We start from the raw sequence: 25,974 nt of genomic DNA, 5'->3' as shown, positions 1-25,974 counted from the left end.
AGACGAAAAGACAAGAATTTCTGACTTCGCCGATTTCCCATGAGACCCCAAGCAGCCAGTATATCGACCGAATAATCATTGTAAGAATAATTTATTCGCTGCATTATTTTCCATAATTCCGGACCTTCGTTCTCCCAGATCAGAAATACACGGATTTGAACAGGCCGAGTCAGCTCCGAGCGCAATCGAATACTTCCAATATAAGCCGATTTCGATCGAATATCTCAACGTCATTGATACGATAGGGTCCAGGTTCGGGTCGTCTTCTCATGACTGAGGATTGCACACCGTTCTCTTCCACTCTCACTTGCAGCTTCCAGTAAATAGGAAATTCGAGGGAATCGCTCGAAACAATGGACGGCATTGCATATCTTTCGCGAACTCGACGAAAGTTGAAGACCTTTCGGAAACGTTGGCCTTCTGAGAGAACTCGTGTTGAGCCATCGTTTCCAAGGCGGAATTAGAACGCGGACGGTGATTCTCTATCCTATGCGAGTCGAGCGGGTCTTGTTCACGACTGCAGGAGTCAAATCGTCGATGATGAAGCGATAAATATAATCAGGGGAGAGTCGGTCATCGATTACTTGGGTTTTGCGCAGCGAACTTCATCTGGGCAGCGAACGAAATGACAAGCTTCTGTTACGAATGGCAGTGGGTGCGTACGGTTCGGTTTTCTCAGAACGAATCCCGTACGACTCCCCGAAAATGAACTGGCTCCAAGCCCATTCCCACAACTGGAGGAATGTGGCTAGAGGGGAGAATGTAAAATATCCAAGCGGCCAAAGCTGATATGACGTTTGAAAGCCGCAAACGTATGTAGAAGTGCTCCATAATAGTCCTTCCCAGGATGAGCGAAGAGCAATAATTTGATTCACTCTTTTGAGTTCCGACTCCAATCGCTAGGGATCCACCGAGAGGCTAACTGGACACCGGGAGTACGTGTGCCGAGAGCTTGAGTTGAGGCGCGCTAGCGTCACTTCCCTCTCAACGCGAATGTAGCAAAATTGTTTCCACTTCCAAACTCTCATTCCCATTCCAGACTTCTCTTCCTATTTCTATGCATTCACGGACGGGGACACGTATTAGCGGTAGCCTTTCATGTCTTGAGCATAGCCGGTATTGCCGAACGAGCTGCGCTCAACTCGAAACATTCGTAAAGCAAGCTCCCGGATCTGGAGCGCACACTTGAGGAACTCATCAACTAGAGAATTCATTGCACCGAGGAGTGTCTGTATTCAAGGAACCCTTTTGGGAATCACTCGCGCAAGATTTCCGTTCTGGGGGAATCTCCCGGGACAGAACCACCACGCGCTGATTTTACGCTCGATCGCTCCTTCTTCCTCAGTACCGAGTCGATCAGCGATTTTGTCTTGGGTTCTCGAGAACAAGATGACGAAGGGAAAACTCGATTTGGAATGGTTTAGCTTTCTTGGGAGGCTGTAGAAACATCGGATTCGGTGCCGGGAGTATCAAAAGGCTTACACAAAGTTCTATCTCTCTCGTCCGATTCTTCTGCACTTACACTGCAGAAAGGTATGTTCGCACCAATTCGAATCTCGTGCTTGGTCGAATAGAATTGAGCTAGAAGATACGTGATCAACAATCAAGTGTGTCAACCAGGCGGACGGTCATATCACTCCGGTCGATGATCATCGCGGTCATGTTGCTCCTGTCATCATCGCCATCAGGTCTACGGTGAGGTGGGAAACGGAATCCACGGATGGTAGATATGTTCGCTCGATTGAGCTCTGCACGGATTCTGCCTATGTACAGTAGTACAGGGTATCAAAAACCTTTATACATTTCTTCAAGGTTATCCAGCGGACGTTTTGAGAATTTCTTTCAGCTCGGACAATATTCACTTCGGGCTCGTTCCCGGCTTAGTCGACCCGTCGATGTCGAAGTCCGACTGAAGGGTTGGCGGTTATCATAATTCGATTGATTGGAGCATGGGAAGTCGTCCCTTGATGCACAAATTTCTCAGCACCGAGTCGGTCGTTTCTTGGCGATGAAAGTTCACTATAGACTTAGCAAGGAATGTCTCTTAGCCTCGATCCGCGAGTTTTGACTCGTTTTAGATAACGCTACGCCGGGCAGGGTGAAAATTGAGGCCGTATCCGGCAACTTGAGGATATTCGGTCCGAAAGAATCGAAGTAGGGGTGCCGCATGCCTTCCGCTGCTGAGATCCGTTTTTTCGGCTCGTACTGCAATGAATGATAAGAGCTTCAATCATTTCTGAACGTTCCGTGAAAAAGGGTCATTGCATGCAGGGTACTATAGCAGTATGATATGGAGTGGTACATGTAATTCGCCCCGTGGATAGCCAGAATATGGATCATGATGGAGCGCGAAGGATGCAGTAAACTTACCCGGAGGAGTGCGAAGAGAAGATTGATACCATCCTGACCTAGTCTGGGAACTCTATTATGAATGTCTACTGACTGACTCAAAAACATATATCTCAGGAAATTTTCGTTCTCCATTATTCCTGGCCATCTCTCTTCCGTCGGGGTGCCGAGTACCTTAAAATACAAAAGCTCACATATTGAAACAGGTGCTCCGCGTGAATGCGATGGCTCGGATTCGCATAAGTCGACGCGGACTCGGAGGCTCGATTCTCAGGAAGAGGGGTAGCAGGTATGGGGTGAGGACTCTTTACCTTGAAAATGTTCTCCAGCTGATCCCTAACGTCGATCCCTGGGAATAGAGGTCTGCCGTCGGCCATCTCGTAGAAAATACAGCCCACGCCCCACATATCGATCGATGTGTTGTAATTTGTTTCCCCGAGAAGGACGTCGGGAGGACTGAAAAGACATCGCGGGCTTAGTTTTCATTCCTTTAGCGTTCTCCCTGACCCTCATAATCATTCCGCTGATGGTTCTCTGAGGACCGCCGGGAGCTGAGGACTGCTCTCCGGGCGAACGAAACAAGAGGTTCACTCACCGGTACCAAAGCGTGACAACCTCATTGCTAAACGTCTTGATGGGAACCGACTTGGCTCGCGCTAAACCGAAGTCGGCCAACTTGAGCTCTCCCTTCTCATTGATTAACAGATTCTGTGGTTTCAGGTCTCGATGGAGTATTTGCCTCTTGTGACAATAAGCCAAGCCTCTTAGGAGTTGGAAGAGGAAAATCTGCAAGAAGAGCGTGATTTCACAAATCTTCTCCAAATATTTCTGTGATGTGCGCTAAAGACTCCTCGACTCACATAGAATCCTTATAATTCATGGCCACGTGAGGCTCACCTTGATATTGTTCGTGGTCATGTAGTTACCATGGTCCTCCATGTACTGCTTCAAATCTTTCTCGAGGTATTCAAACACGAGTGTGAGACTCTTCTCTGTATGCACTACATCATGGAGTGTGACGATATTATTGTGCTTGAGGTCTTTCAGCAAGGAAACTTCCCGGATCGCTGTGCAGGGTGCTCCTTCGTCGTGTTCGAGCCTTAGGAGGGGTTGCGGGAGAAATGGCGCTTCAGTCAACGTATCGGACACAAGTTCCCTCTAGGAATCAGTAGATTACCGCCTCGGTTCAACCGGATGGGAGTTTGCCCGAAGAGACGAATAGACGGGAACTCACCGTATTTCCTTGAGAGCGACGAGGTTATTGGTCAGCTTGGATCGGCCTTTGTATACGGTGGCATAGGTTCCCTCGCCGAGTTTATCTAACTTTGTGTACGTCTCGCTTCGCCCGAACCCAATTTCAGCCTGCAAGGAGGAAAAACATCAGCGACATCCTAGCTGCTGCGAGGTAACATCCAGCTGCCGGAATCCATCGCCTGCATCCTCTGCTTACCAAACTCTGTCGACGAATATTCCGAGTGAGGGGTCCCTCGAGAATGGCGGAAACGGGGCTCTTGGCGAGAAAAGTTTCCGGCAAGTGTAGGTCAGCAGGTAGCGACAGTCGTTTCGAGATGTCTTCTTTGGATACCCGTGAGACGTTTTTGTGACGCATGCGGACCTGGAGGGGGATTCCAGACTTCCAATGAGGCTTCAGCCAACTCGGATGTCTTTCTTCATCCCAGAGGATAAGAGTTCTACTCACTTGGACTGGTGCTTGATTGCTCCCCGGGCCTGCTCCGTTAGCTTTGTGATGATTGTTCTGCACGAGATCATCTGATGCTCCCGAAGCTTCCTCGCTTTCGCCATCGGAGCCCATCACTCGAGGGTGCTCGTGCACCACACCTGCAACAAACAGTTCGTTTTCTTACTTGTCCATAATTTGGATCGGAATTTGGCTTATTCTCAGCTCCGTCCGATCTTGTGCGGACATGAGAGGAACCACGAGAGAAGGAAGAGCACTTTATCTCAACCGCAGATCGAACTGAGCAATCTGAGGACCGATTCCAGTCCTGCTCAATACCATCTAATCGGGAAACGTTCCAAGTTCGATAATTCGCCGGGAGGGCTCGCCGAGCGACGCAGACGGCTCTCCGCCTCGAGTGTCCGTACGTGCCGACAAGGGTTTGATTCGACATACATATGTGGCGGATCCATTCCGCGTGAATCCATCACACGGATTTTCCGCCTCTGCTCACTCGGCATACAAACGTAGGCCGAACATTCGAACGTCGTCGGATACATGATCATAGAGCTCGCTCACGGATTACCTTCGCCGAGAACCAGAAACATCGTAGGGGAGTTCCGTTGGCCGCGAACAAATTCGAACCAAGGAACTATCCTGGACAGGCACCCCACCCGCCCGGGATTCTCGGAGGCGATCTCGTGGCGTTTCCCTGACGACGAGCATATCCATAAACACGCAGACTTGATCGTCCGTGCCGCTTGCCTACGCATTACGACCGAAGTCCCTTTACGACGCTCGGTCGGAGTTCCGCGAGACGGCCATCATTTCAAAAGAGTCGATCGTTACGGGATTCGCCACTGAAGTGAGCAGCCTGTAGCTGTTCCTATGAGAGGTGTGAGCTTGCCCCGTCTGAATACCCTCAGAGGAAGTGGTTCCATTCAAGGAGGATAAACAACATCGAGAAAGGAGGCCATCGACAAAGACTCGGGCCGAGCCGAGGTCTCCCCACGCACAGCAGCTCAATGCCGACCAATTTCCTCACGCTCCGAGAGAAACTGCGAATATTTCATCGTTCCTCCTCCCGCTATGAAATATGCCTCCACCTCCGTTGCCTCTAATGTCAGAGCCGAGTTCAGAGCTCCTCTCTGCATGCGAACCATTCAAAACTTCCCTCGGAAAGCTAAGCGCAAATGGAGTCTAGCGGAACCGCAGCTATCTCCTCGCTTCGCAGCCTCTCGACGGAACAGCGCTGTACTCATGCGAGAGCTCGTTTTATTTACGGTGCCAATCGGCGCGTATCATACCGTTCGACTCGAGCTCAGAAAGGATCGATGAAGCGGCTACCTTTGCGATGCCTTCCGAGCATTTCGAATTTTCATGAGCGGCAAATCGACACATAATCTCACTCGCTCTCGAGAAAATCTCGTCGAGGACGGGACGCGCATCTGGAGTCAATGCGAGCATCGGAAGATATAACCTTCGTAGATAAAGGGACACCGATATCGGCCCATACATGTATCACAGTCCAACAACAGACTGAGATAGCGTCTGTAGCGACACGTCCAGCCTCGGGGACAGCGGCGCTGTGAGCGACGCTTAAAGCGGCTGACGTATCTTTTATTTCGTGTCATAATCGCCGACGCCTGCCAGTCCGCAGACTTCATCGCAAAGATCGCTCCTGGAGGACTTCGGAAACGGCGGCGCCGGTTGATCGGCACAGTGACAATCGGGAGCGTCTTGTGGAGTAGCTTAGCAAGATTCGATACCGCACGGAGTATGTAGGAAAATTCCTCTCCTGTCTATTCTATTCCCTGGGAGTCCCCACGGGACTAAGGAACGTATTCAGATGTCGTGGAGACTCGTGGGGACCCATCGTACACTGCTGCGATCCGAGGACCCCAAATGCCTCGTCGGCCGCACGGATTCCAATTTGTCGCACGCGGGAGCCGACACAGGCATCAGTCAATTTAGATGCTCCTCGATGCCCGCGCATCTCGCCGTCGAAAGGTTCCGCCCCCGGCGGAGATTCGACGATGGATGCGTCTCCTCCCCATCTTTCGAGCTCAATCTCGAACAATGTCCTGGCTGACACCACAATGCAGCAGCAAGTCCTTTCTTCTCCCACAGAAGCATTTAGGCCTGAATTTAGAGTTGGCCACGTTGTATTTCGACGTCCCTCTGCAGCGAACGCTGGAACCCCAGGGGACCAATCGCACAGTTTCCGTCCGCGAAAAAACGTAGCACCAGTACTTCAACGGTCGGCAGGGTTCTCCTTAGAGAGTAGAGGGGTTCCAGCCGACGCGCCTGTGCTCACGGGCATCGGAGACAATTATTGAGCATCCCCGATCACGTACCCGGCGCAAACCTCCTCTAATCCCATCACATTTGGGCTCACAGGGTTCTCTTACATGGAGAGACCATAAGTCTGCATGGCTCGTCTCCCTAAAAAGTACAGTTCCTGTTCATATGTCCAGGGAAGCTGCAATCCCATAGAGTATGCGGCTCTTCTGTGGACAATCATCGGAATAAGCTTCCCGGCAGCGGAGTTCGCAAGCACTACGGAGATTGCAATCCTAATGAGCTCGCCGCCGCCGAGATCTAGCTCGCGCCGAATACGGCTCGGCCGACTCGCGTTCCCGGTGTTGATACGCGGACCAGAGGTGAATGAGCTCCGGCAGTCGGGTGCCCAAGGGATGAATTCAAAGCCGGACGCGAATCCCACAATTTTGGAACTCCATCGAAAAATTCGGAGAGAACGCAAGCAAGCGTCGAAACTCGGAGCCGAAACGACTCTCCGAGGCCCTCATGTCAGCTCTGAATCGCGTAGCTTCACTCAAGAATAAATCGCGGCGCTCCAGATGATTGAGAAAATCAGAGAATCCCTGGGGTTGTTGCAGTATGACAGATGATTCCTTCAATGGAAGCACTTGAATCCTAGCGGATTTAGCACAGAAACCGATTCCCTCATCCTGAGAATTTGTTCGCTCCGACACAAGCGTCGAGAGTTCTCTTCAGACGGCGCTCAACCATGGCATGTGCATGTGAGCAAGAAGGCCCCTACAACTTGTTCGTCTCTGGACTATCGGAGGGCTTTTCCGGAAGTACATGCACGGATACACAAATTCATGTTGTATGGAGTGTTACACATTCATCAAGCAAGCGTGCTTGCCTGGTAGCATTTCCATACTGAGCGAGCCGGGGCTCGCGGGCATCGCTGATAATTCAACATCACCGACCGCGCTACGGCCGGGATGGATCATTTTCTAACTCCGAGGCTAGATGCGGAGAGATTCCCCTACAGCGGAGCCTGCCTGTCGAAAGCCCCGATTTTTTCGAGAAGCAATTTTTCTGCCGAGAAGTCTTCTCCCATTGTACGGTACGCCGGTAACCTTTATCTTTGGCGAGCTCCACCTTCAGTCTGCTCGATCAGTGATTATCTCGACGCCACCCTGATGATGGCTTCCTTTTGACCAGGCAGCGACCTCGGCCATCTTCCTTGTTCGAGACCGAAACCCTGTCTTCTCCCGCCTAATCGAGAAACCCCGAGTCGCGCAGATAGCTATCGGATCGGTAGCGCTCCCCGCTGTTGCATTTGCCTGCCAATCGAGGTAGCGTGTCACTTGTGGTTGACGCGAAGGGCCAAGTTATTTCCGACAACACGAACTCAGGGAGTGATCTCCCCGAACTCCCGGCTCGGTGACATAGCAGTGGAACGTACTACGTGTGTATACCCTGCACAGCGGTGAGCCACCTCAGTGGACTTATTTGGTCTATTAAGATTTATCTATTGCTTCAACGGTGACTGCAATCCGAGTGTGTCCCACGAGAATCAGAAACGCCAAGGCGTCGGTCGCCACGTGATTCCTCCGATTCATGCAACCCATGGATTTCGCTCGTGGGACTCGCCGTTCGACGCCACCACCATCAAACACCGAGCCCCTCACCTCCTCAAAGACGCTCGACGGTGTTGCCTGAGTGAGCGAGCAAAATCACGAGTCCGGACACGTGAGGCACAGACCGCGAGTGACCCCTACCGCGGACCATTGGGTCACGGTTACGATTATGATAGCACGATTGCGATGATGTGTGAGATTGTTGAAAGGCGACGTCGCTTGAGGCGCGCGCGCTTGTTGTCGGACGGAAGCGAAAGTCGTCGACAACGGAGAACACCCGACCGCAAACGATGATGGTGCAATGAGGGCAGGAGGCATCATCGCAGCTGTACAGACTAGAAAATGGAGCTTCGACTGGAAAACTCTCCGTGAGAGCTCTGAGCTCTCGCGGAGCAGAGCGGATATACCCACCACGGGCATCGCGCATGATCCCAAAGAACGGAGCCAAGCATGCTTGAGCTAACGGATCACGGCTGCGACTTGCATAGAGCACCGCGGAAGAGAGCTCCAGGAGATCTGCGTTGATAATATGACTGCCGATCACGATTCGCTGAGTATGCAGCACGGATGATCGCATCGATGATAGTTAACCGGACACGACAAGTGAGGGAACGGGAATCTTCTGAATTCAACGAATCCATCTGAGAAAAATCTATTTCGAGCAAGAATATGGGTGAATGACATGAATATACCAATCGAGAGCGACTTTGGGTCAATGCGGAATTCGGGCCAGGAATTCAAATTCCGCTCATTCCACTCGAATTTCAAGTCTTTCAATAATTCATCAATTCGTATCGGATGCCTTCCTTGTTTAGTCAGCGGTTAAGCGTAGCATACACTTTCATAGCAGAGTGGTGCGAGTGACTTCGTGGGCCGCAAACGAAGGTCATACTCGTCTAGATAAGCGCCGTGGAAACCGCGAGATCTATAGAAAATAGATCATATAGCTATAACTCTTTCTGGGAATTTCTGCAGCATGAGTCGCGCCTCACCAAGCTGAGGACTCGGGGAAATTCATGAGTTCAACAGGGAAAGAGTTCATCTGTTGACATGGAAGTCGGAACGGCTCGGAGCCAGAGTTCTGCAACAATGTTCGAAGAATACTTCCAAAATATTCTGGGACTCCGCCGGACGCTGGAACGCGGATCTTGACACACATTACGATTCATGCTCGCTGTCGATCGGACACCCAAAAGACAACAAAAGAGTAAAAAAAGTAAACACAAACACGCAAGTAAACATCACGGAAAAAGAAGTTCACGGCCGCAGAAACCTAGACTTGGATTGGAAGAAGACGCCCCGAGCCGTGCTGTCATCTGCATGAGTCAGGGGAACAAGAGTGAACGATGCCGCTCATTGACTATGAACGTCAAAAACTCAAAGAACGGTACTCGCTGAGCGGCGTCTAGGTCGTCTGTTCGCGCGCTCGCCTGGCTCATTCAAATTTCTCCACCAGCGTCGGCGTCTTACAATAGCAGACCTCTACTTTTTCCACTTTCTCGGCCTCCTACAATCATCCGCCTTCGCTTTTCGGAACCGAAAATAATTCGCCCGATGAGACCTGTTTCTTTAGAAGCTCGTCAACACGGATCCTAATCTGGAGGTAACATACGGTGTATCAATCTCAAATGCAGAGTGAAACAGATATTCGCGAATTCGGTAGGTACCTAGCGGAAGCGAGCCTAGCGGAACTCGATCTGTGGGTGACAGGGACTCCGAACTTCGGATTCCTAACGCCCATTCGTCGCAGGAGGATTGAACTGATTCCGCCAATCCGACCTGTCGGGGTTCCGCATGAAGCGAGAGCGTCAACGATGATAATAACGGTGACGACAAGGATGACAGCCGCTCACTGTGTCCCTGCAGCGCGGACGGTGACCGGCGAGAGTTCTCAGAGGTTGCGTGCCGAGGTCACAGGAACTATTAGCACGGAACCCACATGGACATATAACACATGAGCTACTCGCCGCGGCTAACAGCATAGGATTGATTCTTTGAGGACAATGCTTCTTGCTTCAAGTCGGCGTTTTAAATAGGAACCCTCCCAGAATCGAGCGGGATAGTTCTCCCTGACGTCGGTTCTGGAGCGGAGCACGTTCCCGACACCGTGACTGGCAGGTCGGGGGCGCTGTCCATTCCGTCCGCCAGAACATTAGCATCGATGCTCTGCGGTGTTTTGCACAAAGTGAATCGTCCCCGAGCCTAAAAAAAACCTCAGACCTCAAGTCTATGATTTCTGGCCGATGATTCGAGGTTACCGTCCCCATGGAAAACAGCAACGACCCCGGGGATGAAGAACCGTGGTCGGGACGTAAAGCGAGCAACGCATGGCTCCCCTCGAGCTTCACGGCATGCTAGCCGGACACAGCCGAGGATTCATCAGGCTGAAAAATTCCAACTTGTTTTCGGATCTAGCTGTGTTACTCCACTCGGCGCTCGACAGGCACGCACTATGTAGTAAACACCGCGACTCAATGACGAGCAGTTGTAGAGTCTAGAATGCGTCAGACTGTTCTAAGATAAGACTCTATTACAACGGACCTGCCGCTCACGAGAGGAGCTACAAGATGGAGATGAAGAAGAAGAGAAACACTCACTGCTGCCTTGGCCTTTCGGAAATCACTCGTACACACACTCTAAACTCTAAATGATGCAACGGGCTCAATAGAGTCACACGTTTCCGGAATTCGAGTTATCCCCCGCCTTCCCACGGAATCTCCCGAAGATGGTCACTGATGTCTCTTCGTAGAAAAACGCCTCCAGCGTCGGAATCTCGAATCAGCCGGTGGTAACGGACCGATATGAAGTAAGGAACTCCGATCTACATCCGCGATAAGTCTTCATAGGCGCCCGTCGGACTCATCGAATGGTTTGTCCGCGAATGCCATCTGGAAACTGCGGCTTTCTATGACGAGCTTTATGGGTGCAACGACGCTGAGGGAGAGGCGGAGAGCTATCGTGGCCGACGGGTTACCACGTCATTTTTCCCACACTTGGTCAGGAGCTGATAGTAAGCAAAATCTCCCATCCTTCCCTATAGCGAGGGCTCTCGAGAACGAATTTGAGGACGATTGAAAAATTGTGTCGCCTCGCCGTGTTCGATTGGCTCGGCGAGTCTTCCCACATGAGACCTTCACCCAGTCTGGTAGCTACGAGCCTCTTCGCTGAGTCAAGCGTACTCTGAACGCAGTCCCGCCGATAATGGCGAAAGTCTTCTACCTATAACAGATTGAATCCGAGTATAACATAGAGTTCGATACCGACCGAAGACGCACCCATGATCGAGCTTTCCGGGAATCACGGAGCCCTCGAGGACCTAGGCACGAGCGTCCAAGACCTACTTCTCTGTAGATTCGCAGGAATCTCGGGACTCTCCCGCGCTGAGCTTTTTTCTCACGGAACCCGAATGGAAAGAGAACTTGATTCGGAGCGGAATCAATGAAGCGATAGGGCGATATCGAAAATGATATCAATCGAGAAGCTCAAAAAATTATCGAGCATCCGCGCTCTTCCGCCAGGACGCGGCACGAGTACGATAACTTTCTTTTCAACGGGACGAGCTAGCGCTTGCCCCGAGATGTCTTCGAGTCGGAATGCGAGCTGCAAACCGCAGCTTCCGCGTGGAAGTCAATTACAGGGTAATAACGACAAATAATCGTCGGTGTTGTACTCACTGAGACTTTTCGAGTTCTTCACTTTGCTCCGACTCCTATTCTCAGACGTCAATGAGCTCAACCAGTTAGAGAATTTCGACGCCGAACCGAAGTTGCTGAACGTCGAGCTCTTGTGAATCACTTTAATCTGCTCCATGTCTGTTGGTGTATCCTGGGAGTTCACTCCGCGATCTTGGTCTGCCGCAGTCGTGGAGGGAGGAACTCTCGGATTTTTCGTTTGTTTGGTCCGCAAGCGCACCTCAGCTGTTTCACCTCTGACGTCGCCGTCGATTCTCCTATCTTCTTCCTCGCGAACGGCAACAACAGCGGCTTCTTTCGGCAACTCCTCGGCACACTCCAAACTGCTGCAGCCCGCACTCCGGCGCATCAACGCCGATTTCTGTTCAACGACGTTATCAGCAGTGAGCTCCTGGGAGTCGCGAAGCGCTCTGGGCCCGTAGACCCGAGGATGAGCTCATCTGCTAATCACTAAGACATGGTGAATTGATGGCTCGCCAGCAACAGCGTTTTGACAAATTCATCCACTACACACAACTTCTTCTGACAGTCAGACGAGCAGCTTAGCAAGAAGGCGAAGGGGAAGGCGGTCGGGCAATCAATCCCTCCAAGAAACTGGTCGCTGGCCGGGAACACACACAAAATTCACCAGCTGCAACCCTCCGGCGTTCGAGTACTCAGTATAAGCAGCTAGCTCGGCAGTCAGCTGCAGCTCGGAGAGATGAAGTCTGAGAAGGGCTACGGCTTCGGTATGTTGTGTTGAGTCGACATCGTCTGCTAGTCAGCCAACACGCTAGTCGAGCAGCCATTCGACCAGCTAGCGCTCTTTGCTCTGTACCCTTCCTCCTCTGTCGATCGCTCTGTGGGTCAGCTCGTCCGTCGGTCGGTCGGTCCGTCGGATTTTCCCTCACTTGCCCGCCGGGTTCATGCTTGTGTCGCACGATGACCGACCCTTCCTCTTCCCTCCAATTCTCCTCTCCCTCGATCGTTGGTTTCTCCCTTCCTCCAGAGTATGTTGCCGGCTACGCTACCATCGAGCGAGCTGAGCGCACAATAGAGGGCGGGCGGAAGGCTCTCGGCTCGCAAGGCAGGCAGGCAGGGAGGGAGCGAGGGAATTCGGCGACGAACCCCGCGATCGGCGGCCAGTAAGTCTTCCTATGAGACAATCAGCTGCGCGGCGAGTGGGCTGTCTGCCCGACTTCATTGGAGAGACCCGGCATTCCGACAGTGGCCAGCTCAACTCGTGCGTAAAGGTTTCATGGGGCAAGCACTCGAATGCTTCAACGCGCATGAGCTTTTCCAATGTCCGTAGCCGAATAGCGAGCCTCGCAACCGCTCCACGATTGTTCGAAACGATCTCGGACATTTTTTCACGTTCGATGCTCGCGGGCAGTGGCGGATCGAGGGGGGGCGACCGTCCCCCTCGAGGCCTCCGACTTCCTTTCCTCCGCGGGTTGAAGCAGGACCCAGGTATCAATCCGCCCCTCCCACGACCGCCCCCTTGGAGGATTCCTGGATCCGCCCCTGCTTTGCGTATGAGAGAAACTCATCAGAACATGAGCAAGGAGGCTCATCATACTGCTGACTCTTCCACGAGCTCTCACTCACTGATGACCAGAAGTTAGAGCACTAGGATCGAAGTCCCGATATCGAGTCTATGATTTGACCTAGGTCTCAAGATAAACGAGCTCTGCACTGATTATCCATTCATGAACACCTCGGATGTTCCTCGAATCCAAGGAGCATGGCTTCCTCTCGAGGAGGGAAGTTTCTAATTGATAGAAAATCGCCAGCCCCAAAGGAGGAAGCGGGTCTATTTACGACCTTGTTCTGCAGAACGGAGTTTCCGGCTCGAGTGACTTCTCTCCCCTTCCGGAAATGTAATAATTGTGAATCATCGACACCCGACGAGAACTGTCTTCCTGGCGTCATCACGCCACGGACTCATGGGGAAACGTTGGCATTATGAGCATGCACTCCATCACGGTAGCCGAGGAGACGAAAGCACCTGACCGAGCGCAGAGTCTCGCTTCGACTGGCGATTTGATTCCGATTCAAAGACTGCGGGAAACCGACTCAGAGGATTGAGTTCTTAGGGAGTTGGTAATCGAAGAATTCCTACTCACATGAATTTCGTGAGTCACTCAAGCGTGACGTCGAGAGAGAGAACTTGGTTTTTGTGAAGAGTCGGTTCTTCGGCCGTTCCGGTTTGACAGGGCCTGGAAGACGGGCGAGGATTTTCATACCCGGAGCTGCTCGTAGCTTGAATGGGGGCCAGTCATACGTCCCGGTGATCAACAATTAGAGTTTTGGGACATATGAAATTTACCATGCTTCGAGGGCGGAGTCACCGAATTGGATGAGGCGTTCAAATCCAAAGTTTCATCTGATTGATATCTCGCTCGTGGTGGCGTCAAAGAGTCCAGAAAACGTCTCCGCAGTTTCTTTATATTCATGTCTTACGAGGAAATCATCTGAAATCCAAAATACCTGAGCGACTAAGCTCTCTCGCCGAGGCTGGTCTTCGTCTCGCTCTGAGACGTTCAAGCTCGACTATGTCAACCTCCCACGCATGATTTGACCCGGGCTTCCCACAATCGACGAATCCTGATAGGAATTCCCCCCTCCCAAGACTCGATGATATCCCTATCTCGGGGTCATCACCGGCTATGATTGGCCACCTCATATTCAGTTCGATTTTGCGGATGCCGAATACCGGTAGAATGCAATTTTCCCTCGCCCCCCTCCGGGACGGGAGGGGGTTCTCCGCGGTGGGAACGAAACCCCGTCATGGGAATGGGTTGGAGCTAGATATCATGAACACATCCGATGAGCGAAGAGGAAAGAAATCGTGTAGAATGATAGCACCTGCCACCTGTTGAACATCTATGTCTCTTCTGAGTGAGAGTGGCTCTATGACGTGCCCTCGGAGCAATCGAGCTTCGAGTGTTTCGATTCCTTCTTAGTCGTTCGCCCCTAATATTTTTGAGTCTACGTTGGTGGAAGATGGAGTCGTCGATGCTCATTCGGCTGCCTACGGCTTTCCAACCACTCACCCAATATCAAAAGCGACTGGACATTATTTTCAGCACCGAGCTTCCCTCCCGTGTCCAAGAACCGAGCGTAGGATGTGCGATCAGAACATTGGTATGCAAGTGTTTCGCTATGGGTTATCTTCGGTAGAACACCTGAGTGGTGCGGGCCATCAAAAAAGGGGCACTATCTACATGGACCGCCTGTTGGATGAGACGATCTACATAAGATGTAAACAAACATCTCACACACCCACTCGAGAGTGTGCTCTGTGGCTCCGTGACATGTTTCGATCTCGGGCACGATTGATCGCCTTTCTCTACCAGAGTCATGCGAATAGCCGAGGAGTCACCCAACCGAACCCATAAGTGCGAGGGAGTGCCATTTGAGAACCTCGGGGAGAAAACTTAGCAGCGACGGGATTTGTATGAGACAGACCAGTAACAAATGATGATGATGATCTTGACTGAGAGCTCGAGCGCGATCGGGCGGTCTCGTCCTAGCCTTCCGGAGCCTGAATAACTCACGGCTCACGGTCTTTTTCTTTCCTTCTGATCGAGCGCTGACTTCTGATTGGTATCTCCCGGAGCTCCTCAGTGGCTTCTTGAGCAAGGTGCATGATACTCCAATTATCAGCTGAGGATGCGGTCCCTTTCTGCCGAAATGCATCGGAAGTGACCCCCTACGGAGCCTCCGGTCAGTTTTGTGCACCACGCTTCTTACCTGTTCCGGAATGGCTACATTCTCCGAGTCTGGCGACAATTTCAATCTCTCCCAGCATCACCCGGACATTTCTCTCGGAGAACTCGTAAAAACGTGAATAGCATCGAAAAATCATCCGAGCAGCTCCAAATTCCCAGGTCACACGGAGCTCGACTGACCTCTGAGGAGATCGTCTTTCCGATCGAGCTTCCCCGGAGCGCGGTCTGCATAGAGCCTCCGAACTTCTAGCCAGAGAAATGGGTGGGCCGCTGGCAGGACAACACGGCATTCCCGAATAGTATTCCTCCATTGCCGACATTGACCGCGAGAATTCCATAGTAATAAGACATTAGGAGGTTGTGGGAGTCTTGAAGCCAAGAAATGTAGCATTCTCGAGGAGGATTCGGGTTTCATCTTGATTCTTCGATGAAGACATTCCATGAAATTCATTATGGGCAACAGGACTGCAGGGGCGCGTCGGAGCCTCGGTTCGGTTGTAGACGCCATCGGAAATGATCATCCCGTCCTGTGTACACTACCTTCATACTTTCTGCAGTTTTCGTGAAAATTCTAAAAAAACTACTGAAAACCGAAAATGGTGCGTAATGTGAGATCCCATATTGCATGACGGTCGGGATGGCAATTAGTTCGGGATCGGCGTAGCCTACCTAGGAATGCTACTCCCCACGGAACGCCATACCGGGGGGCATCATTACGCCCATTTTCGAAGCATTCTGTATCGCCTGAACCCTCCAATCTCAGTTCCCGTATCCAACGAGTCGCGTACCGAATGCGTTTTCCCTGTTGTCGCACTCTTCGTGTCTCCCGCATCTTTCCTGTGATTCTTCCCTGATCTCCCAGAATCAAAGCTTATTCATATAGCCTCCCCAGAATCGTTTCCTTTGGGACGTGACATGTGAGAATGGACACGGGGTGCCTCACTGCTGTAATTGACAGAAGATGTTATCGATCACGGATCACGGGAGACGGGGGAATCTCAGCTCATGTATACCAACAAGAAACCGAAACTACTGAGACAACGTGGTCGGTCCTTAGCCGACGTAAACACATGTGCGCTCTTCTCTCAAGTTCTCCTCCTCATGTTCGAATGCCGTTCCCGTTTTCTGTTGTGTATATCTAGTCGTAGTTGGTGGCCAATTAGTGAGATTCTCCCGCAAGAATTAGCATTTGCATGATGGCCGGCGAAGCTTCGGGTTCGAAAGAGTCAGAACCCGCCGGACAACAGTGGTTCCAGGAGTTCGGAACTTTCGCCGACTATCAAATGGTAAGGCGAACACTATGCGGGTACATTTCCCGGACTATTCTTGCATGCCTGCCGATCTTTGTGATCGAAATCCTGAGGTGATGGAGTGAATCAAATGGTCCCGACGTCGACTCCGAGCCTCCGTACAAACTCCCGAGAGATGCGTCTTCGAAGTCTCTCCTTGTTCCTTCAGAGAATGCTGCGTGCTGTGGTTGAAGTCACAGCAGCTGCGAATGCCCTGCCGACCCCCGGACAGGACTACAACTACTACAGTAGTTTCCCTCTTTTCAAAGAAGTGATGAAAGCAGAGTCGACAAACATAATGAAGATGTAAGTTCCGATGCTGAGGTATCGCACACTGATTGCATCCAGCCCGCGCAAATTACACAGAATCAATTCCAGGATGTCAAGACTCGTGGCTCACCACATTGGGAACAAGAATTTCTTCCAAAATGAAGGCACGGACTTCGAAGAGAAGGTAAGGGACGACGACGAAGACCCGAGCGGTGCCTTCGGATTTCGGATACGCGCATATCTGGTTCATCGAGGTTTCATCGAATTTCCTGGTGCTCGTTCATCACGTGGGTTACTCATCAGGTGGACCAACTGACTGAAATCAACGATGTGCTCCTCGAGCGCGCTGGCATCGAGCTGGACGTTGCGAGTGGAGTGAAGCGGGACTCCGATATCCAGCTGACGACTGTCACAAAGAAGATAGACACAATATGGAATCAGAAGGTATGATGAAACACGAACGACCACCCTGGTCACGATTTCCGAAAATCAGAAGTGGTCAATCGAGATTTCCTATCCTGTACAGATCTGTTTGTACACTGCGCAAGTTTTGGTCCGATATGGCTCCTCTCCGGATTTCTTCAGGCTCGCTCGCAACCTGGAAACTGGGAGCTGAATTCCATCACCCTCACGGATTTTTGCTCAATTGTTTCAGAATGAGAGATTGAAGAGGGAGTCTTCTGTCACACTCCTGACAGCTGCTAACGTCACGAGGCCGCAGTTGTCATTCCCCGACAAAATCGACAATTCCAACAGTCCTTTCGTTCCAATAATCAAAGACAAACCGAATGCTCTCAAACCTCTGGCCATTTTGGTTGAAACAATCGACGGGGAAGAGACATACTCTCATCCTTACGAGTTTGAAATCGAGAAGTTCTCACCGACCGACGAACAAATGCGTCCATCGCCGAGGGTAGGTACTTTCGCTCGAGCTGAGAATGATTGTGTCCACCTGTTTGATCGCTTGGAAGACTCGTTTATTCCTTCGATTTTCATGTTCCCTCAGGAAACGAAACCGCTGGGAGAGACGCCCCTCGAACTCGTATCGACGCCAGGAGCTCTGAAGAAGGTTCTGGAGGAATTGAAGCAGCACCGACAGATAGCTATTGATCTCGAGCACCATTCATTTCGTTCATTCATGGTATATCCTTCCAGATCCCATTCATGTTATTCCTGATCGAATCGTTGCACCAGAGTACGTTCAATCGCTCCGTTATCAGACGCTTGGCGACCGAGACCCCCACTAATACGCTTCCAACCACAGGGTTTTACATGTTTGGTCCAAGTTTCGACTTGGGACAAAGACTACATCATCGACCCTCTAGAACTGCGGGGTCACCTTCACGTGCTGAACGAGGTTACAACAGATCCGAAGATTGTTAAAGTTCTTCATGGATCTCACTCTGACGTGCAATGGCTGCAGCGAGATTTCGGCGTATACATAGTGAACCTCTTCGATACGGGCATCGCAGCGAAACTTCTGAATTACGAGCGCCTCTCTCTAAGTTACCTGTTGAAAAAATTCGAACAAGTCGAGTCTGACAAGAGATTCCAGCTCGTCGACTGGAGAATCCGGCCCCTACCGAAGGAGATGATCGAGTACGCACGAACGGATACGCACTATCTTCTGTCTATATGCGAGAAGCTCAAAGAGGAGCTCAACAACGCCTCGAACGAGGCCGGGAATCTCATGAAGGCTGTTTGGCAGAGGAGCTCGCTTCTCTGTCTGAAACGATACGAGAAGCCGATTCTAACCGAAGAGAGTCATCGGAACCTTTTGAAAACAGCCAACAAACGTTTCAATGACAAGCAGCTGTACGCCTTGAAACACATATTCGCCTGGCGGGACCGCCTTGCCCGAGAGCTGGATGAGAGCACTGGATATGTTCTACCCAATCACATGCTGCTGAACATTTGCGAACTACTACCACGGGAGATGCAAGGGATCGTGTCGTGTTGCAATCCATGCCCCCCCTTAGTGAAGCAGCAGCTGAACGAGCTCCACCAAATGGTTTTGAAGGCTCGAGAGGTCCAGCTATCGAATGTGAGCAGTCTGGTCTAAAACTCCTCTCAATATGTTCCCGTTCCTCGACGCGAGGATGGACCCCGGTGGAGAATCACAGACCGATATCAATTTACGCTTTCAGCCGCTCCTCGATGCTCCAAAAATCGACATTCCGTTGCCCGCCCTTCACGTGATGGACTTCGACAATATGCTTCATGTGATTCATGATCTGAACATTGCTCACGAACATGATGAAGTCCGTCTACCAACGCTAATAGGTGAGGCGATCAGGGAGTTTGCGAAGCCTAGGTTGCCCTCAGCGTTTCTCACAACGATCCTGACGATTCACAGATGAAAACGGCGAGTTGCTGAAAGACAGTCGAAGAGCTGCCTGCGAATTCAGTGTTCCTAGGATGGCGCGTTCCTCGCTATTACCGCAAATCGATCGCATGAAGGAAGGTGGGGCGTCGAGGATGATCTTCAAGTCTTCAACTGGTGGAGTCCTCCGAGTTATCACGCCATATGAGAGGTGAGAAGAACGATCGACTGCTCCCAAAAAATCTGCCGTGTCCCAGAGCGGAGGAGTCTTAAGCTTGATTACTCCCGTGGCAGATACACGAGGGAACGCGAAAGAATGGAAAAGGAAGGTGAATCACTCTCCAAACTTCTCGAAGAAGCCAAGAGGGAGGCTGAGGTACGTTCGTTCGGCTCGCTCTTCATAAATTCCTGAGCTGTACGGAGTCCTTTTCCCGCATCAATCTAGACGATTTTTTCCCGAATTTCGTGAAATTCTCCTCATTCCTGACTCTTACCATGAATATTCCCAGCTCAAGGAAGTGGACGGGGAAGATATGGAGTCGTCTAAGAAGGAAGAAAGAGGAGAGGTTTCGAACGAAGTGTCCGCCGACGATGCGAAAGCCCTCGAAAGTAACGAGCCGGAGATCATACGGGGCAATAGTAAAAAACGCAAACGTCCCCAGCCCAGTATCCCTCTGCTCGGAGGTCACGAAACGAGGTGAGGATTTTCACAGAATTCAGATCTCCAGCAGCTTCGATGCGAGGCACAGAGCGGATCGGACACGCGGCCCGATGAGAGCGGAGTGAACAACGCTCAATAACGCTTTCTGTTGGAGATAACGTAGTCAGGTCTTGATTGCGCATGCTCCTCATCAATACATATAAAAATGAATGTATGTTTGTCTGTCTGTCCTTGTGTCCGCTGTAGACACGAAAACGGCTGAACCGATCGCCGTGAAAATTTAGGAGCGTGTTCTCGGAGAACCCAGGGTGGTTCAAGGGGGGTCAGTTCTCCGATGCGATGAGTTCTTCTGACTTCAAAAACCTTCTTCTACGCAAAATCCACAAACGCCTGAACCGATCGGCGTGAAATTCAGGGGTGGGTTCTCGAGAGCTTCAGGAAGGTCATATGAGGGTCGTCGTTCTCATGTGACGGGTCCTCCCACCATGAGAAAAATAGAAAAAGTGGTCCTCTCACCGAGAATCAAAGATTTCATCAATGGAAAGACGGGAATTTGCTGGATTTTTCATCGGCTGGACCACCATGAGGGGGCGGACTCTCGGGTGCTTCCAAGAAGGCTATCGGGGGTTGCCGTCATCATTGACCTCTGTCTTTCTACTTATGAATCTCGCTGAAAATTGCTGTAGCCGTGAAGGGTATAGATTTATCGAAGAACATATGGAATTAAAGCCGGGAAACGGAAAACGGAAGCGCGGGGAAACGGGAAAGCGGGAAAACGGAAAAGCGGGAAAACGGAAAAGCGGGAAAACGGAAAAGCGGGAAAACGGAAAAGCGGGAAAACGGAAAAGCGGGAAAACGGAAAAGACGGGAAAACGGAAAGGGTCGGGAAAACGGAAAAGTGGGGTGGAAACGGGGAAAATGGGGAAAACGGGAAAAATGGGGAAAACGGGAAAATGGGGAAACGGGAAAAATGGGGAAACGGGAAAAATGGGGAAACGGGAAAATGGGGAAACGGGAAAATGGGGAAACGGGAAAATGGGGAAACGGGAAAATGGGGAAACGGGAAAATGGGGAAACGGGAAAATGGGGAAACGGGAAAATGGGGGAATGGGAAAATGGGAAAATGGGAAAATGGGGAAACGGGAAAGTTGGGAAACGGGAAAGTTGGGAAACGGGAAAGCGGGGAAACGGGAAAGCGGGGAAACAGGAAAGCGGGGAAACGGGTAAGCGGGGGAACGGGTAGGCGGGGAAACGGGAGAGCGGGAAAACGGGAGAGCGCGGGAACGGGAGAGCGCGGGAACGGGAAAGCGGGGAAACGGTGAAGCGGGGGAACGGTAAAGCGGGGAAACGGGAAAGCGCACCCAGAGCACGCGCGCCCAAAGCAAGCGCACCCGGAGCAAGCGCACTCGGAGCCAGCGCATGTGTAGGTATCAATAAATAGGCTGGAGTTTCCTCGTTGACTTCAGGGTCAGATATAACCTCGTTGACTTCAGAGTCAGATGAAGCCTCGTTGTCCTGACCGGCGATTTGCCTCTCGATCTTTCTGGATCTCATTGTTGCAAGACTTCTTGTCAGCTACTTTGCCAATAGGTTATGGGCCCAGCACGCTTCCACTGCGGAAGTAGTCGCTTGATAAAGGATCCGAGACAAAGAATAGAGAGGAAGCAGGTCATGATCGGTGGTTGAAGTCGAAACCTTGTGAGGCAATCGACAAATTGCAAGTCACACAATTCGACGGCCATCGCGACTTCGAAGTTAGGAAGGTCCAGCGCCAGCTTGGAAGCGTATCCAATCGCTAATGGCTGGTTTGGGACTATCGACGGTACCGTACCCCAGCGCCCCGGAGTGGAAGGTAAAATTAGTAGAGAGTGGACAAAGATCGATGCGAAGGCTAAAGCGGTCCTCCTAAACTGTTTGGAGACAAAAGTGGTCCGTACGGTGATGGCAGTCCCAACTGCGGGTCAAATATGGAGACGACTGTCGACGATGTTCGAATCGCGATGCAGGATTTCCGTCAGCCTTCTACTAAAGGAGTTCCACAGTTATAAAATGACCGACGATATGGACATGAATACGCATATTGCCAATGTCGAATCTATGATTCAGCGATTAAGGGATGTCGGTCAGAAAATTGACCCTCCTCAGAGCATTTCGAAGTTGCTCGACTTGCCGAGAAAGTGTCGTCATCTAGTATGGGATATGTTAGATGAAGAGAAGCAAACCGTCGAGAATTTGATCCCGCGCCTCATGAAGGCGGAGAAAGTAGAGCAAGGCGGCGAAAAACCCACTGGGAACGAAACCGTTGCCTTTGTCAAGAGTAAATTCAAGGAAGGGAAGTACGATCAGAGGAAGTTTAGAGGGAAATGTTATTTCTGCGAAAATACCGGTCATAAGAAAAGCCAATGCTTCAAATTCAAGCGTGATGGCCAGTCCGGGCAGAATACTGCTAGTTGAAGTATGTTTGCTTCGGGGAGTGGTCGCGATGATCAAGAATTCCTATTCAATGTGAAGAGTTCCTCCTCAAGAGATGATAGCGATGATTGGCTCGCCGATACTAGAGCCTGTCGCCATATGTGTAATAGGAGGGACTGGTTCACCAATTACAAAGCTCTTGAGAATCCAAGACCTGTCATCTCAGCCAGCGGTCATACTATGGATGGGGTTGGAACTGGATCGATCCGGATTGAAACTATCGTCGATGGAAAACCAGTCAGTGCGAGATTGGTTAATGTTCTGCATGTCCCTGGGATCAATCGTAACCTAATCTCCATCGGTGAATTAGCTGACCATGGACTTGAAAAAGTATTCTCGAAGAATGGCTCGACAGTGGCTCGTAACGGAGAAAAAGTGGCCATCGGAGTTCGGGAAGGTAGCGGTCGGCTATATCGCATGAGATGTCGAGTTCTGGATGAGATTACTGCGGCGGCGATGGAAGACTCAATCCAGCCCCTAGATGTGTGGCACGAAAGATTCGGACACGCTAATTATCAAACACTCGAGGCAATAACTCGACATGTAGCCGTGTCAGGATTCAGTGCTCGGGAAGGTCTCAGAATGTCGGAAGAAGAAAGATTTTGTGAGGCTTGCTGCCTCGGTAAACAAGCGCGATTGCCGATTCCAGCCTCACAGAAGAGAGCAGTATCCTGTGGCGAATTGATACACTTCGACATCTGCGGTCCGATGAGCGTGGAATCCTCAGGCAAATGCCGCTGGCGTGCCATTTTTGTCGATGACTTTAGTGGTTTCCTCATGGCCTATCCTCTCCGGACTAAAGATGAAATCTTCGGTGCGGTGCAAGACGTTTTGGTGGAGGTGTCTTTGTCGGGTCTCAAGCTGAGTAGCCCAAGGAGTGATAATGCGCCCGAATTCAAATCAGCGAAACTGTCCGATTACCTGAGGACCCACCTGGTGGAGCATGAGTTTATTACTCCGTACGTGCTCAAGGGGGTCGAGTAGTACGTCAGAACAGGACGGTTGTGAGTTCTGCAAGAGCAATGTTGAAAGCAGCGGATGTCCCAAAAATGCTGTGGGCCGAAGCGTGCGTGGCGGCTTGTCACATGAGGAACCAAGTTTTCTTGGAACGTTTGGGCTGGAAGACAACGTACGAACTCTGGCATGGTGCCAAGCCTCCAGCCATGGTGCCAGCACCTGCGTATATGGGGCAGCGTTGGATATGTCCATGTCGAGACTTGTTAACGCGATAAACTAGACGCCAAGAGTGAAAGACGTATTCCCGTCGGCTACGATGGGAAATCCCGATCGTATAGAATGTGGTTGCCTAATTCGAAAAGTGTCATGATTTCACGGGACTTTCGTTTTGTGGAACTGGTTCCGAAACGAGTTTGGAAACTGTGAGAGAGCTGATGGGATCGGTTCTACGTTGAAAACTCCTCTCAGCTTGACTCGAGCTGAGCGGCAGGAAAGTCCAAAGTAAGCCAGAAGACCCTGTGTCACTGTGGCGAGATTTGAACTCGTCGACGGCTATAGGTCCAGAGGCCAAGCGTTTCGAGTCCGAGGTTGATCTGGATTGTACGATGGATTCGGTGACTCTAGTGAACTCAGTCTCAGAGTGTCCGACCACTTACAACCAAGCGATGGACTCTTTCGACGCGGAATAGTGGGAGAAAGCTGCCGCCAGTGAATACAGCTCTTTTATGCAGAACAAGACTTGGAGATTGGTTGAGCGCCCCGCTGGAGCAAATGTCATTCGATCTATGTGGGTTTTCCGCATCAAGTTCCGCCCAGATGGGTCGGTGGAGCATTATGAAGCTCGTCTGGTTGTGAAAGGGAACTCGCAGAAACCAGGTATCGACTTCTTCGAAAATGACATTATCAGTATCGAAAATGACATCTATCCGGTGTCTCTCGTCACTGGTGGCGGCGAATGACGTAGAGATGATGCGATGCGGCGTAACGACTGCTTTCCTGTATGGTGAGTTGGATGGAGAGATTTACATGCATGAGCCGGAGGGCTACGACGATGATAGCGGGAGAGTGAGTAAGTTGGAAAAAGCTCTCTATGGCCTCAGACAAGCCCCGCTGCAGTGGAACAGAAGAATCACAGCCGTCTTGAAGGATCTCGGTCTTGAGCCATGCGCTCGTGATCCGTGCATTTCCGTGAGAAGAAGAGATAGTCTAGTAGTCAGGTCTTGATTTCGCATGCTCCTCATTATCAATAAATAGGCTGGAGTTTCCTCTTTGACTTCAGAGTCAGATATAACCTCGTTGATCTGACTGGCGATTTGCCTCTCGATCTTTCTGGATCTCATTGTTGCGAGACTTCTTGTCAACTACTTTGCCAATAACGCTTTCTTATACGCAGTTACGGCGAGACGAATACAGAAAAATTAGAGAAGAACAGCAGAAAGAGCGTGCCGGAAGACTTTGATTACAATCAAGCAATCAGCCAGCAGAATGCCCCTCAACAAGACTCTCAGCGCAATCGAAGGGGCAGAGGAAATAATCGGGGCCGCGGAGGTAAGATGTTTTCCTCATATCGTCATGGAGCAATGGAGCACATGGTCAGATTCTTTCTCGTTTCCGGTGAGTGATTCTCTGAGACGCCTGCTTCTACAATATCCGATTCCAGGGAGGGCGAACAATCGGGGCGCCACCGGTGGAGGCCGTGGCCGTGGCGATTTTCACGGCAATTCTTCGAAACGGAAACAGTTCGACGACCTGGAGGATCTGCAAGACGCCGAGGGAACCGGATCTCAACCCCGGCGGGGCTCGAACAAAAAAGCTCGTTTTCGAGGGAATAAGAGTTTCACCGTACGCGGTAGTGGACGAGGCGGAAGCTTCAGAGGTCGGCAATAACCACCGCATCCTGATTTGCTCGCTGGAGTACTCATCGGTGCTCAGAAACACTCGAGGGAGATTGTGGATGACTGATGACCCCGAGCAGATTCCGTGGTGAAGTTTCCGAGGAACGTCGGGTGCTGATACTTTTTAAAGTTGTTCAGGGAGGGAAAACTGATGTGTAAATAAAATTCCTTCCGGAAACGATCGCATGTCTTCCCTGTCCGACGATCGACTCTTTGTGGACTCCGGACAGGTTCCGAGGTACGGCGCCGACGCCACTCTCCAATGAAGGATCCGGTTCGAGAAGGCTCTCGGATGCCGTATTAGAAAACCTTATGATTATGATTTATGATGGACACGCAGGATCGCTCCGAACTACAACTTCGCCCGGGCCAATACCCCTGGTTACGGCGGACTCCCGGGCACAGCGTACAGCCATAACCGGTTTCTTGAACAGATTCTTTGCCCGCCGATATCGCTCAAGCTCATCCCCAAATGTTGGACTCTGCCCACAGTCAGTCGAAAACCGTCATCTACGGCCGGTTAACCAAGGGACGCAGCCTATAGTTGGGTAACGAGGGAAGTTCCTCGCATCAAGCTGTCCCGTCGCAGGGCTTCTAAGCCTTTCTAATATCGAAGATGAAAATAAATAGATACTGACACCGAAACGTTTTATTCATCATGATTTTCTGGAGGTCGTGATGATACGAGTCACGTGATCAGCGAATCTCAAAGGCTACAAGGCTTGAACATCAAATTATCAGCATCGATCTCTCGGAAAAGGCTCCCCGATCCAGTCTTG

At 51.1% G+C, this 25,974-nt stretch overlaps 2 protein-coding genes across 2 annotated transcripts; one reads left to right on the top strand and one right to left on the bottom strand.

The window, feature by feature from the left end:
• Positions 1-1,496: 1,496 nt before the first annotated feature.
• On the bottom strand, positions 1,497-4,635 carry LOC100905551 (cyclin-dependent kinase 16). Its single transcript, XM_029112695.1, has 9 exons — positions 4,614-4,635; positions 4,112-4,209; positions 3,800-3,964; positions 3,584-3,711; positions 3,247-3,448; positions 2,945-3,135; positions 2,661-2,805; positions 2,371-2,523; positions 1,497-2,205 (listed from the first exon to the last, which is right to left on the bottom strand). Exons 1-9 carry the CDS (start codon positions 4,633-4,635, stop codon positions 2,020-2,022), a joined length of 1,290 nt encoding a protein of 429 aa, XP_028968528.1. The 3' UTR covers positions 1,497-2,019.
• Positions 4,636-8,703: 4,068 nt separating this feature from the next.
• On the top strand, positions 8,704-25,187 carry Rrp6 (exosome component Rrp6; the record flags this gene model as incomplete). The annotated part of the gene is made up of 13 exons (XM_029112694.1): positions 8,704-8,744; positions 16,789-16,923; positions 16,996-17,071; positions 17,191-17,331; positions 17,543-17,800; positions 17,894-18,028; positions 18,152-18,931; positions 19,035-19,170; positions 19,244-19,421; positions 19,505-19,586; positions 19,720-19,907; positions 24,694-24,848; positions 24,961-25,187. Coding segments are annotated over 13 exons (2,532 nt in total), but the record flags the coding sequence as incomplete, so codon positions are not given.
• Positions 25,188-25,974: the final 787 nt, after the last annotated feature.

This window comes from Galendromus occidentalis, unplaced genomic scaffold (genome assembly GCF_000255335.2).
Source record: "Galendromus occidentalis unplaced genomic scaffold, Mocc_1.1 scf7180000077524, whole genome shotgun sequence".
NCBI classification, from domain to species: Eukaryota; Metazoa; Arthropoda; class Arachnida; order Mesostigmata; family Phytoseiidae; genus Galendromus; species Galendromus occidentalis.
The sequence above is the reverse complement of the archived record's forward strand: the minus strand, read 5'-3'. Positions and strand labels throughout refer to the sequence as shown.

Coding starts and splice junctions, on each gene's coding strand:
- LOC100905551 (XM_029112695.1), bottom strand. CDS start 4,635: ATGTTTCTGGTTCTCGGCGAAG. Junction 4,210..4,613: donor GTTTCTGGTTCTCGGCGAAG/GTAATCCGTGAG, acceptor TGGACAAGTAAG/AAAACGAACTGTTTGTTGCA. Junction 3,449..3,583: donor GTCGCTCTCAAGGAAATACG/GTGAGTTCCCGT, acceptor ACCCCTCCTAAG/GCTCGAACACGACGAAGGAG.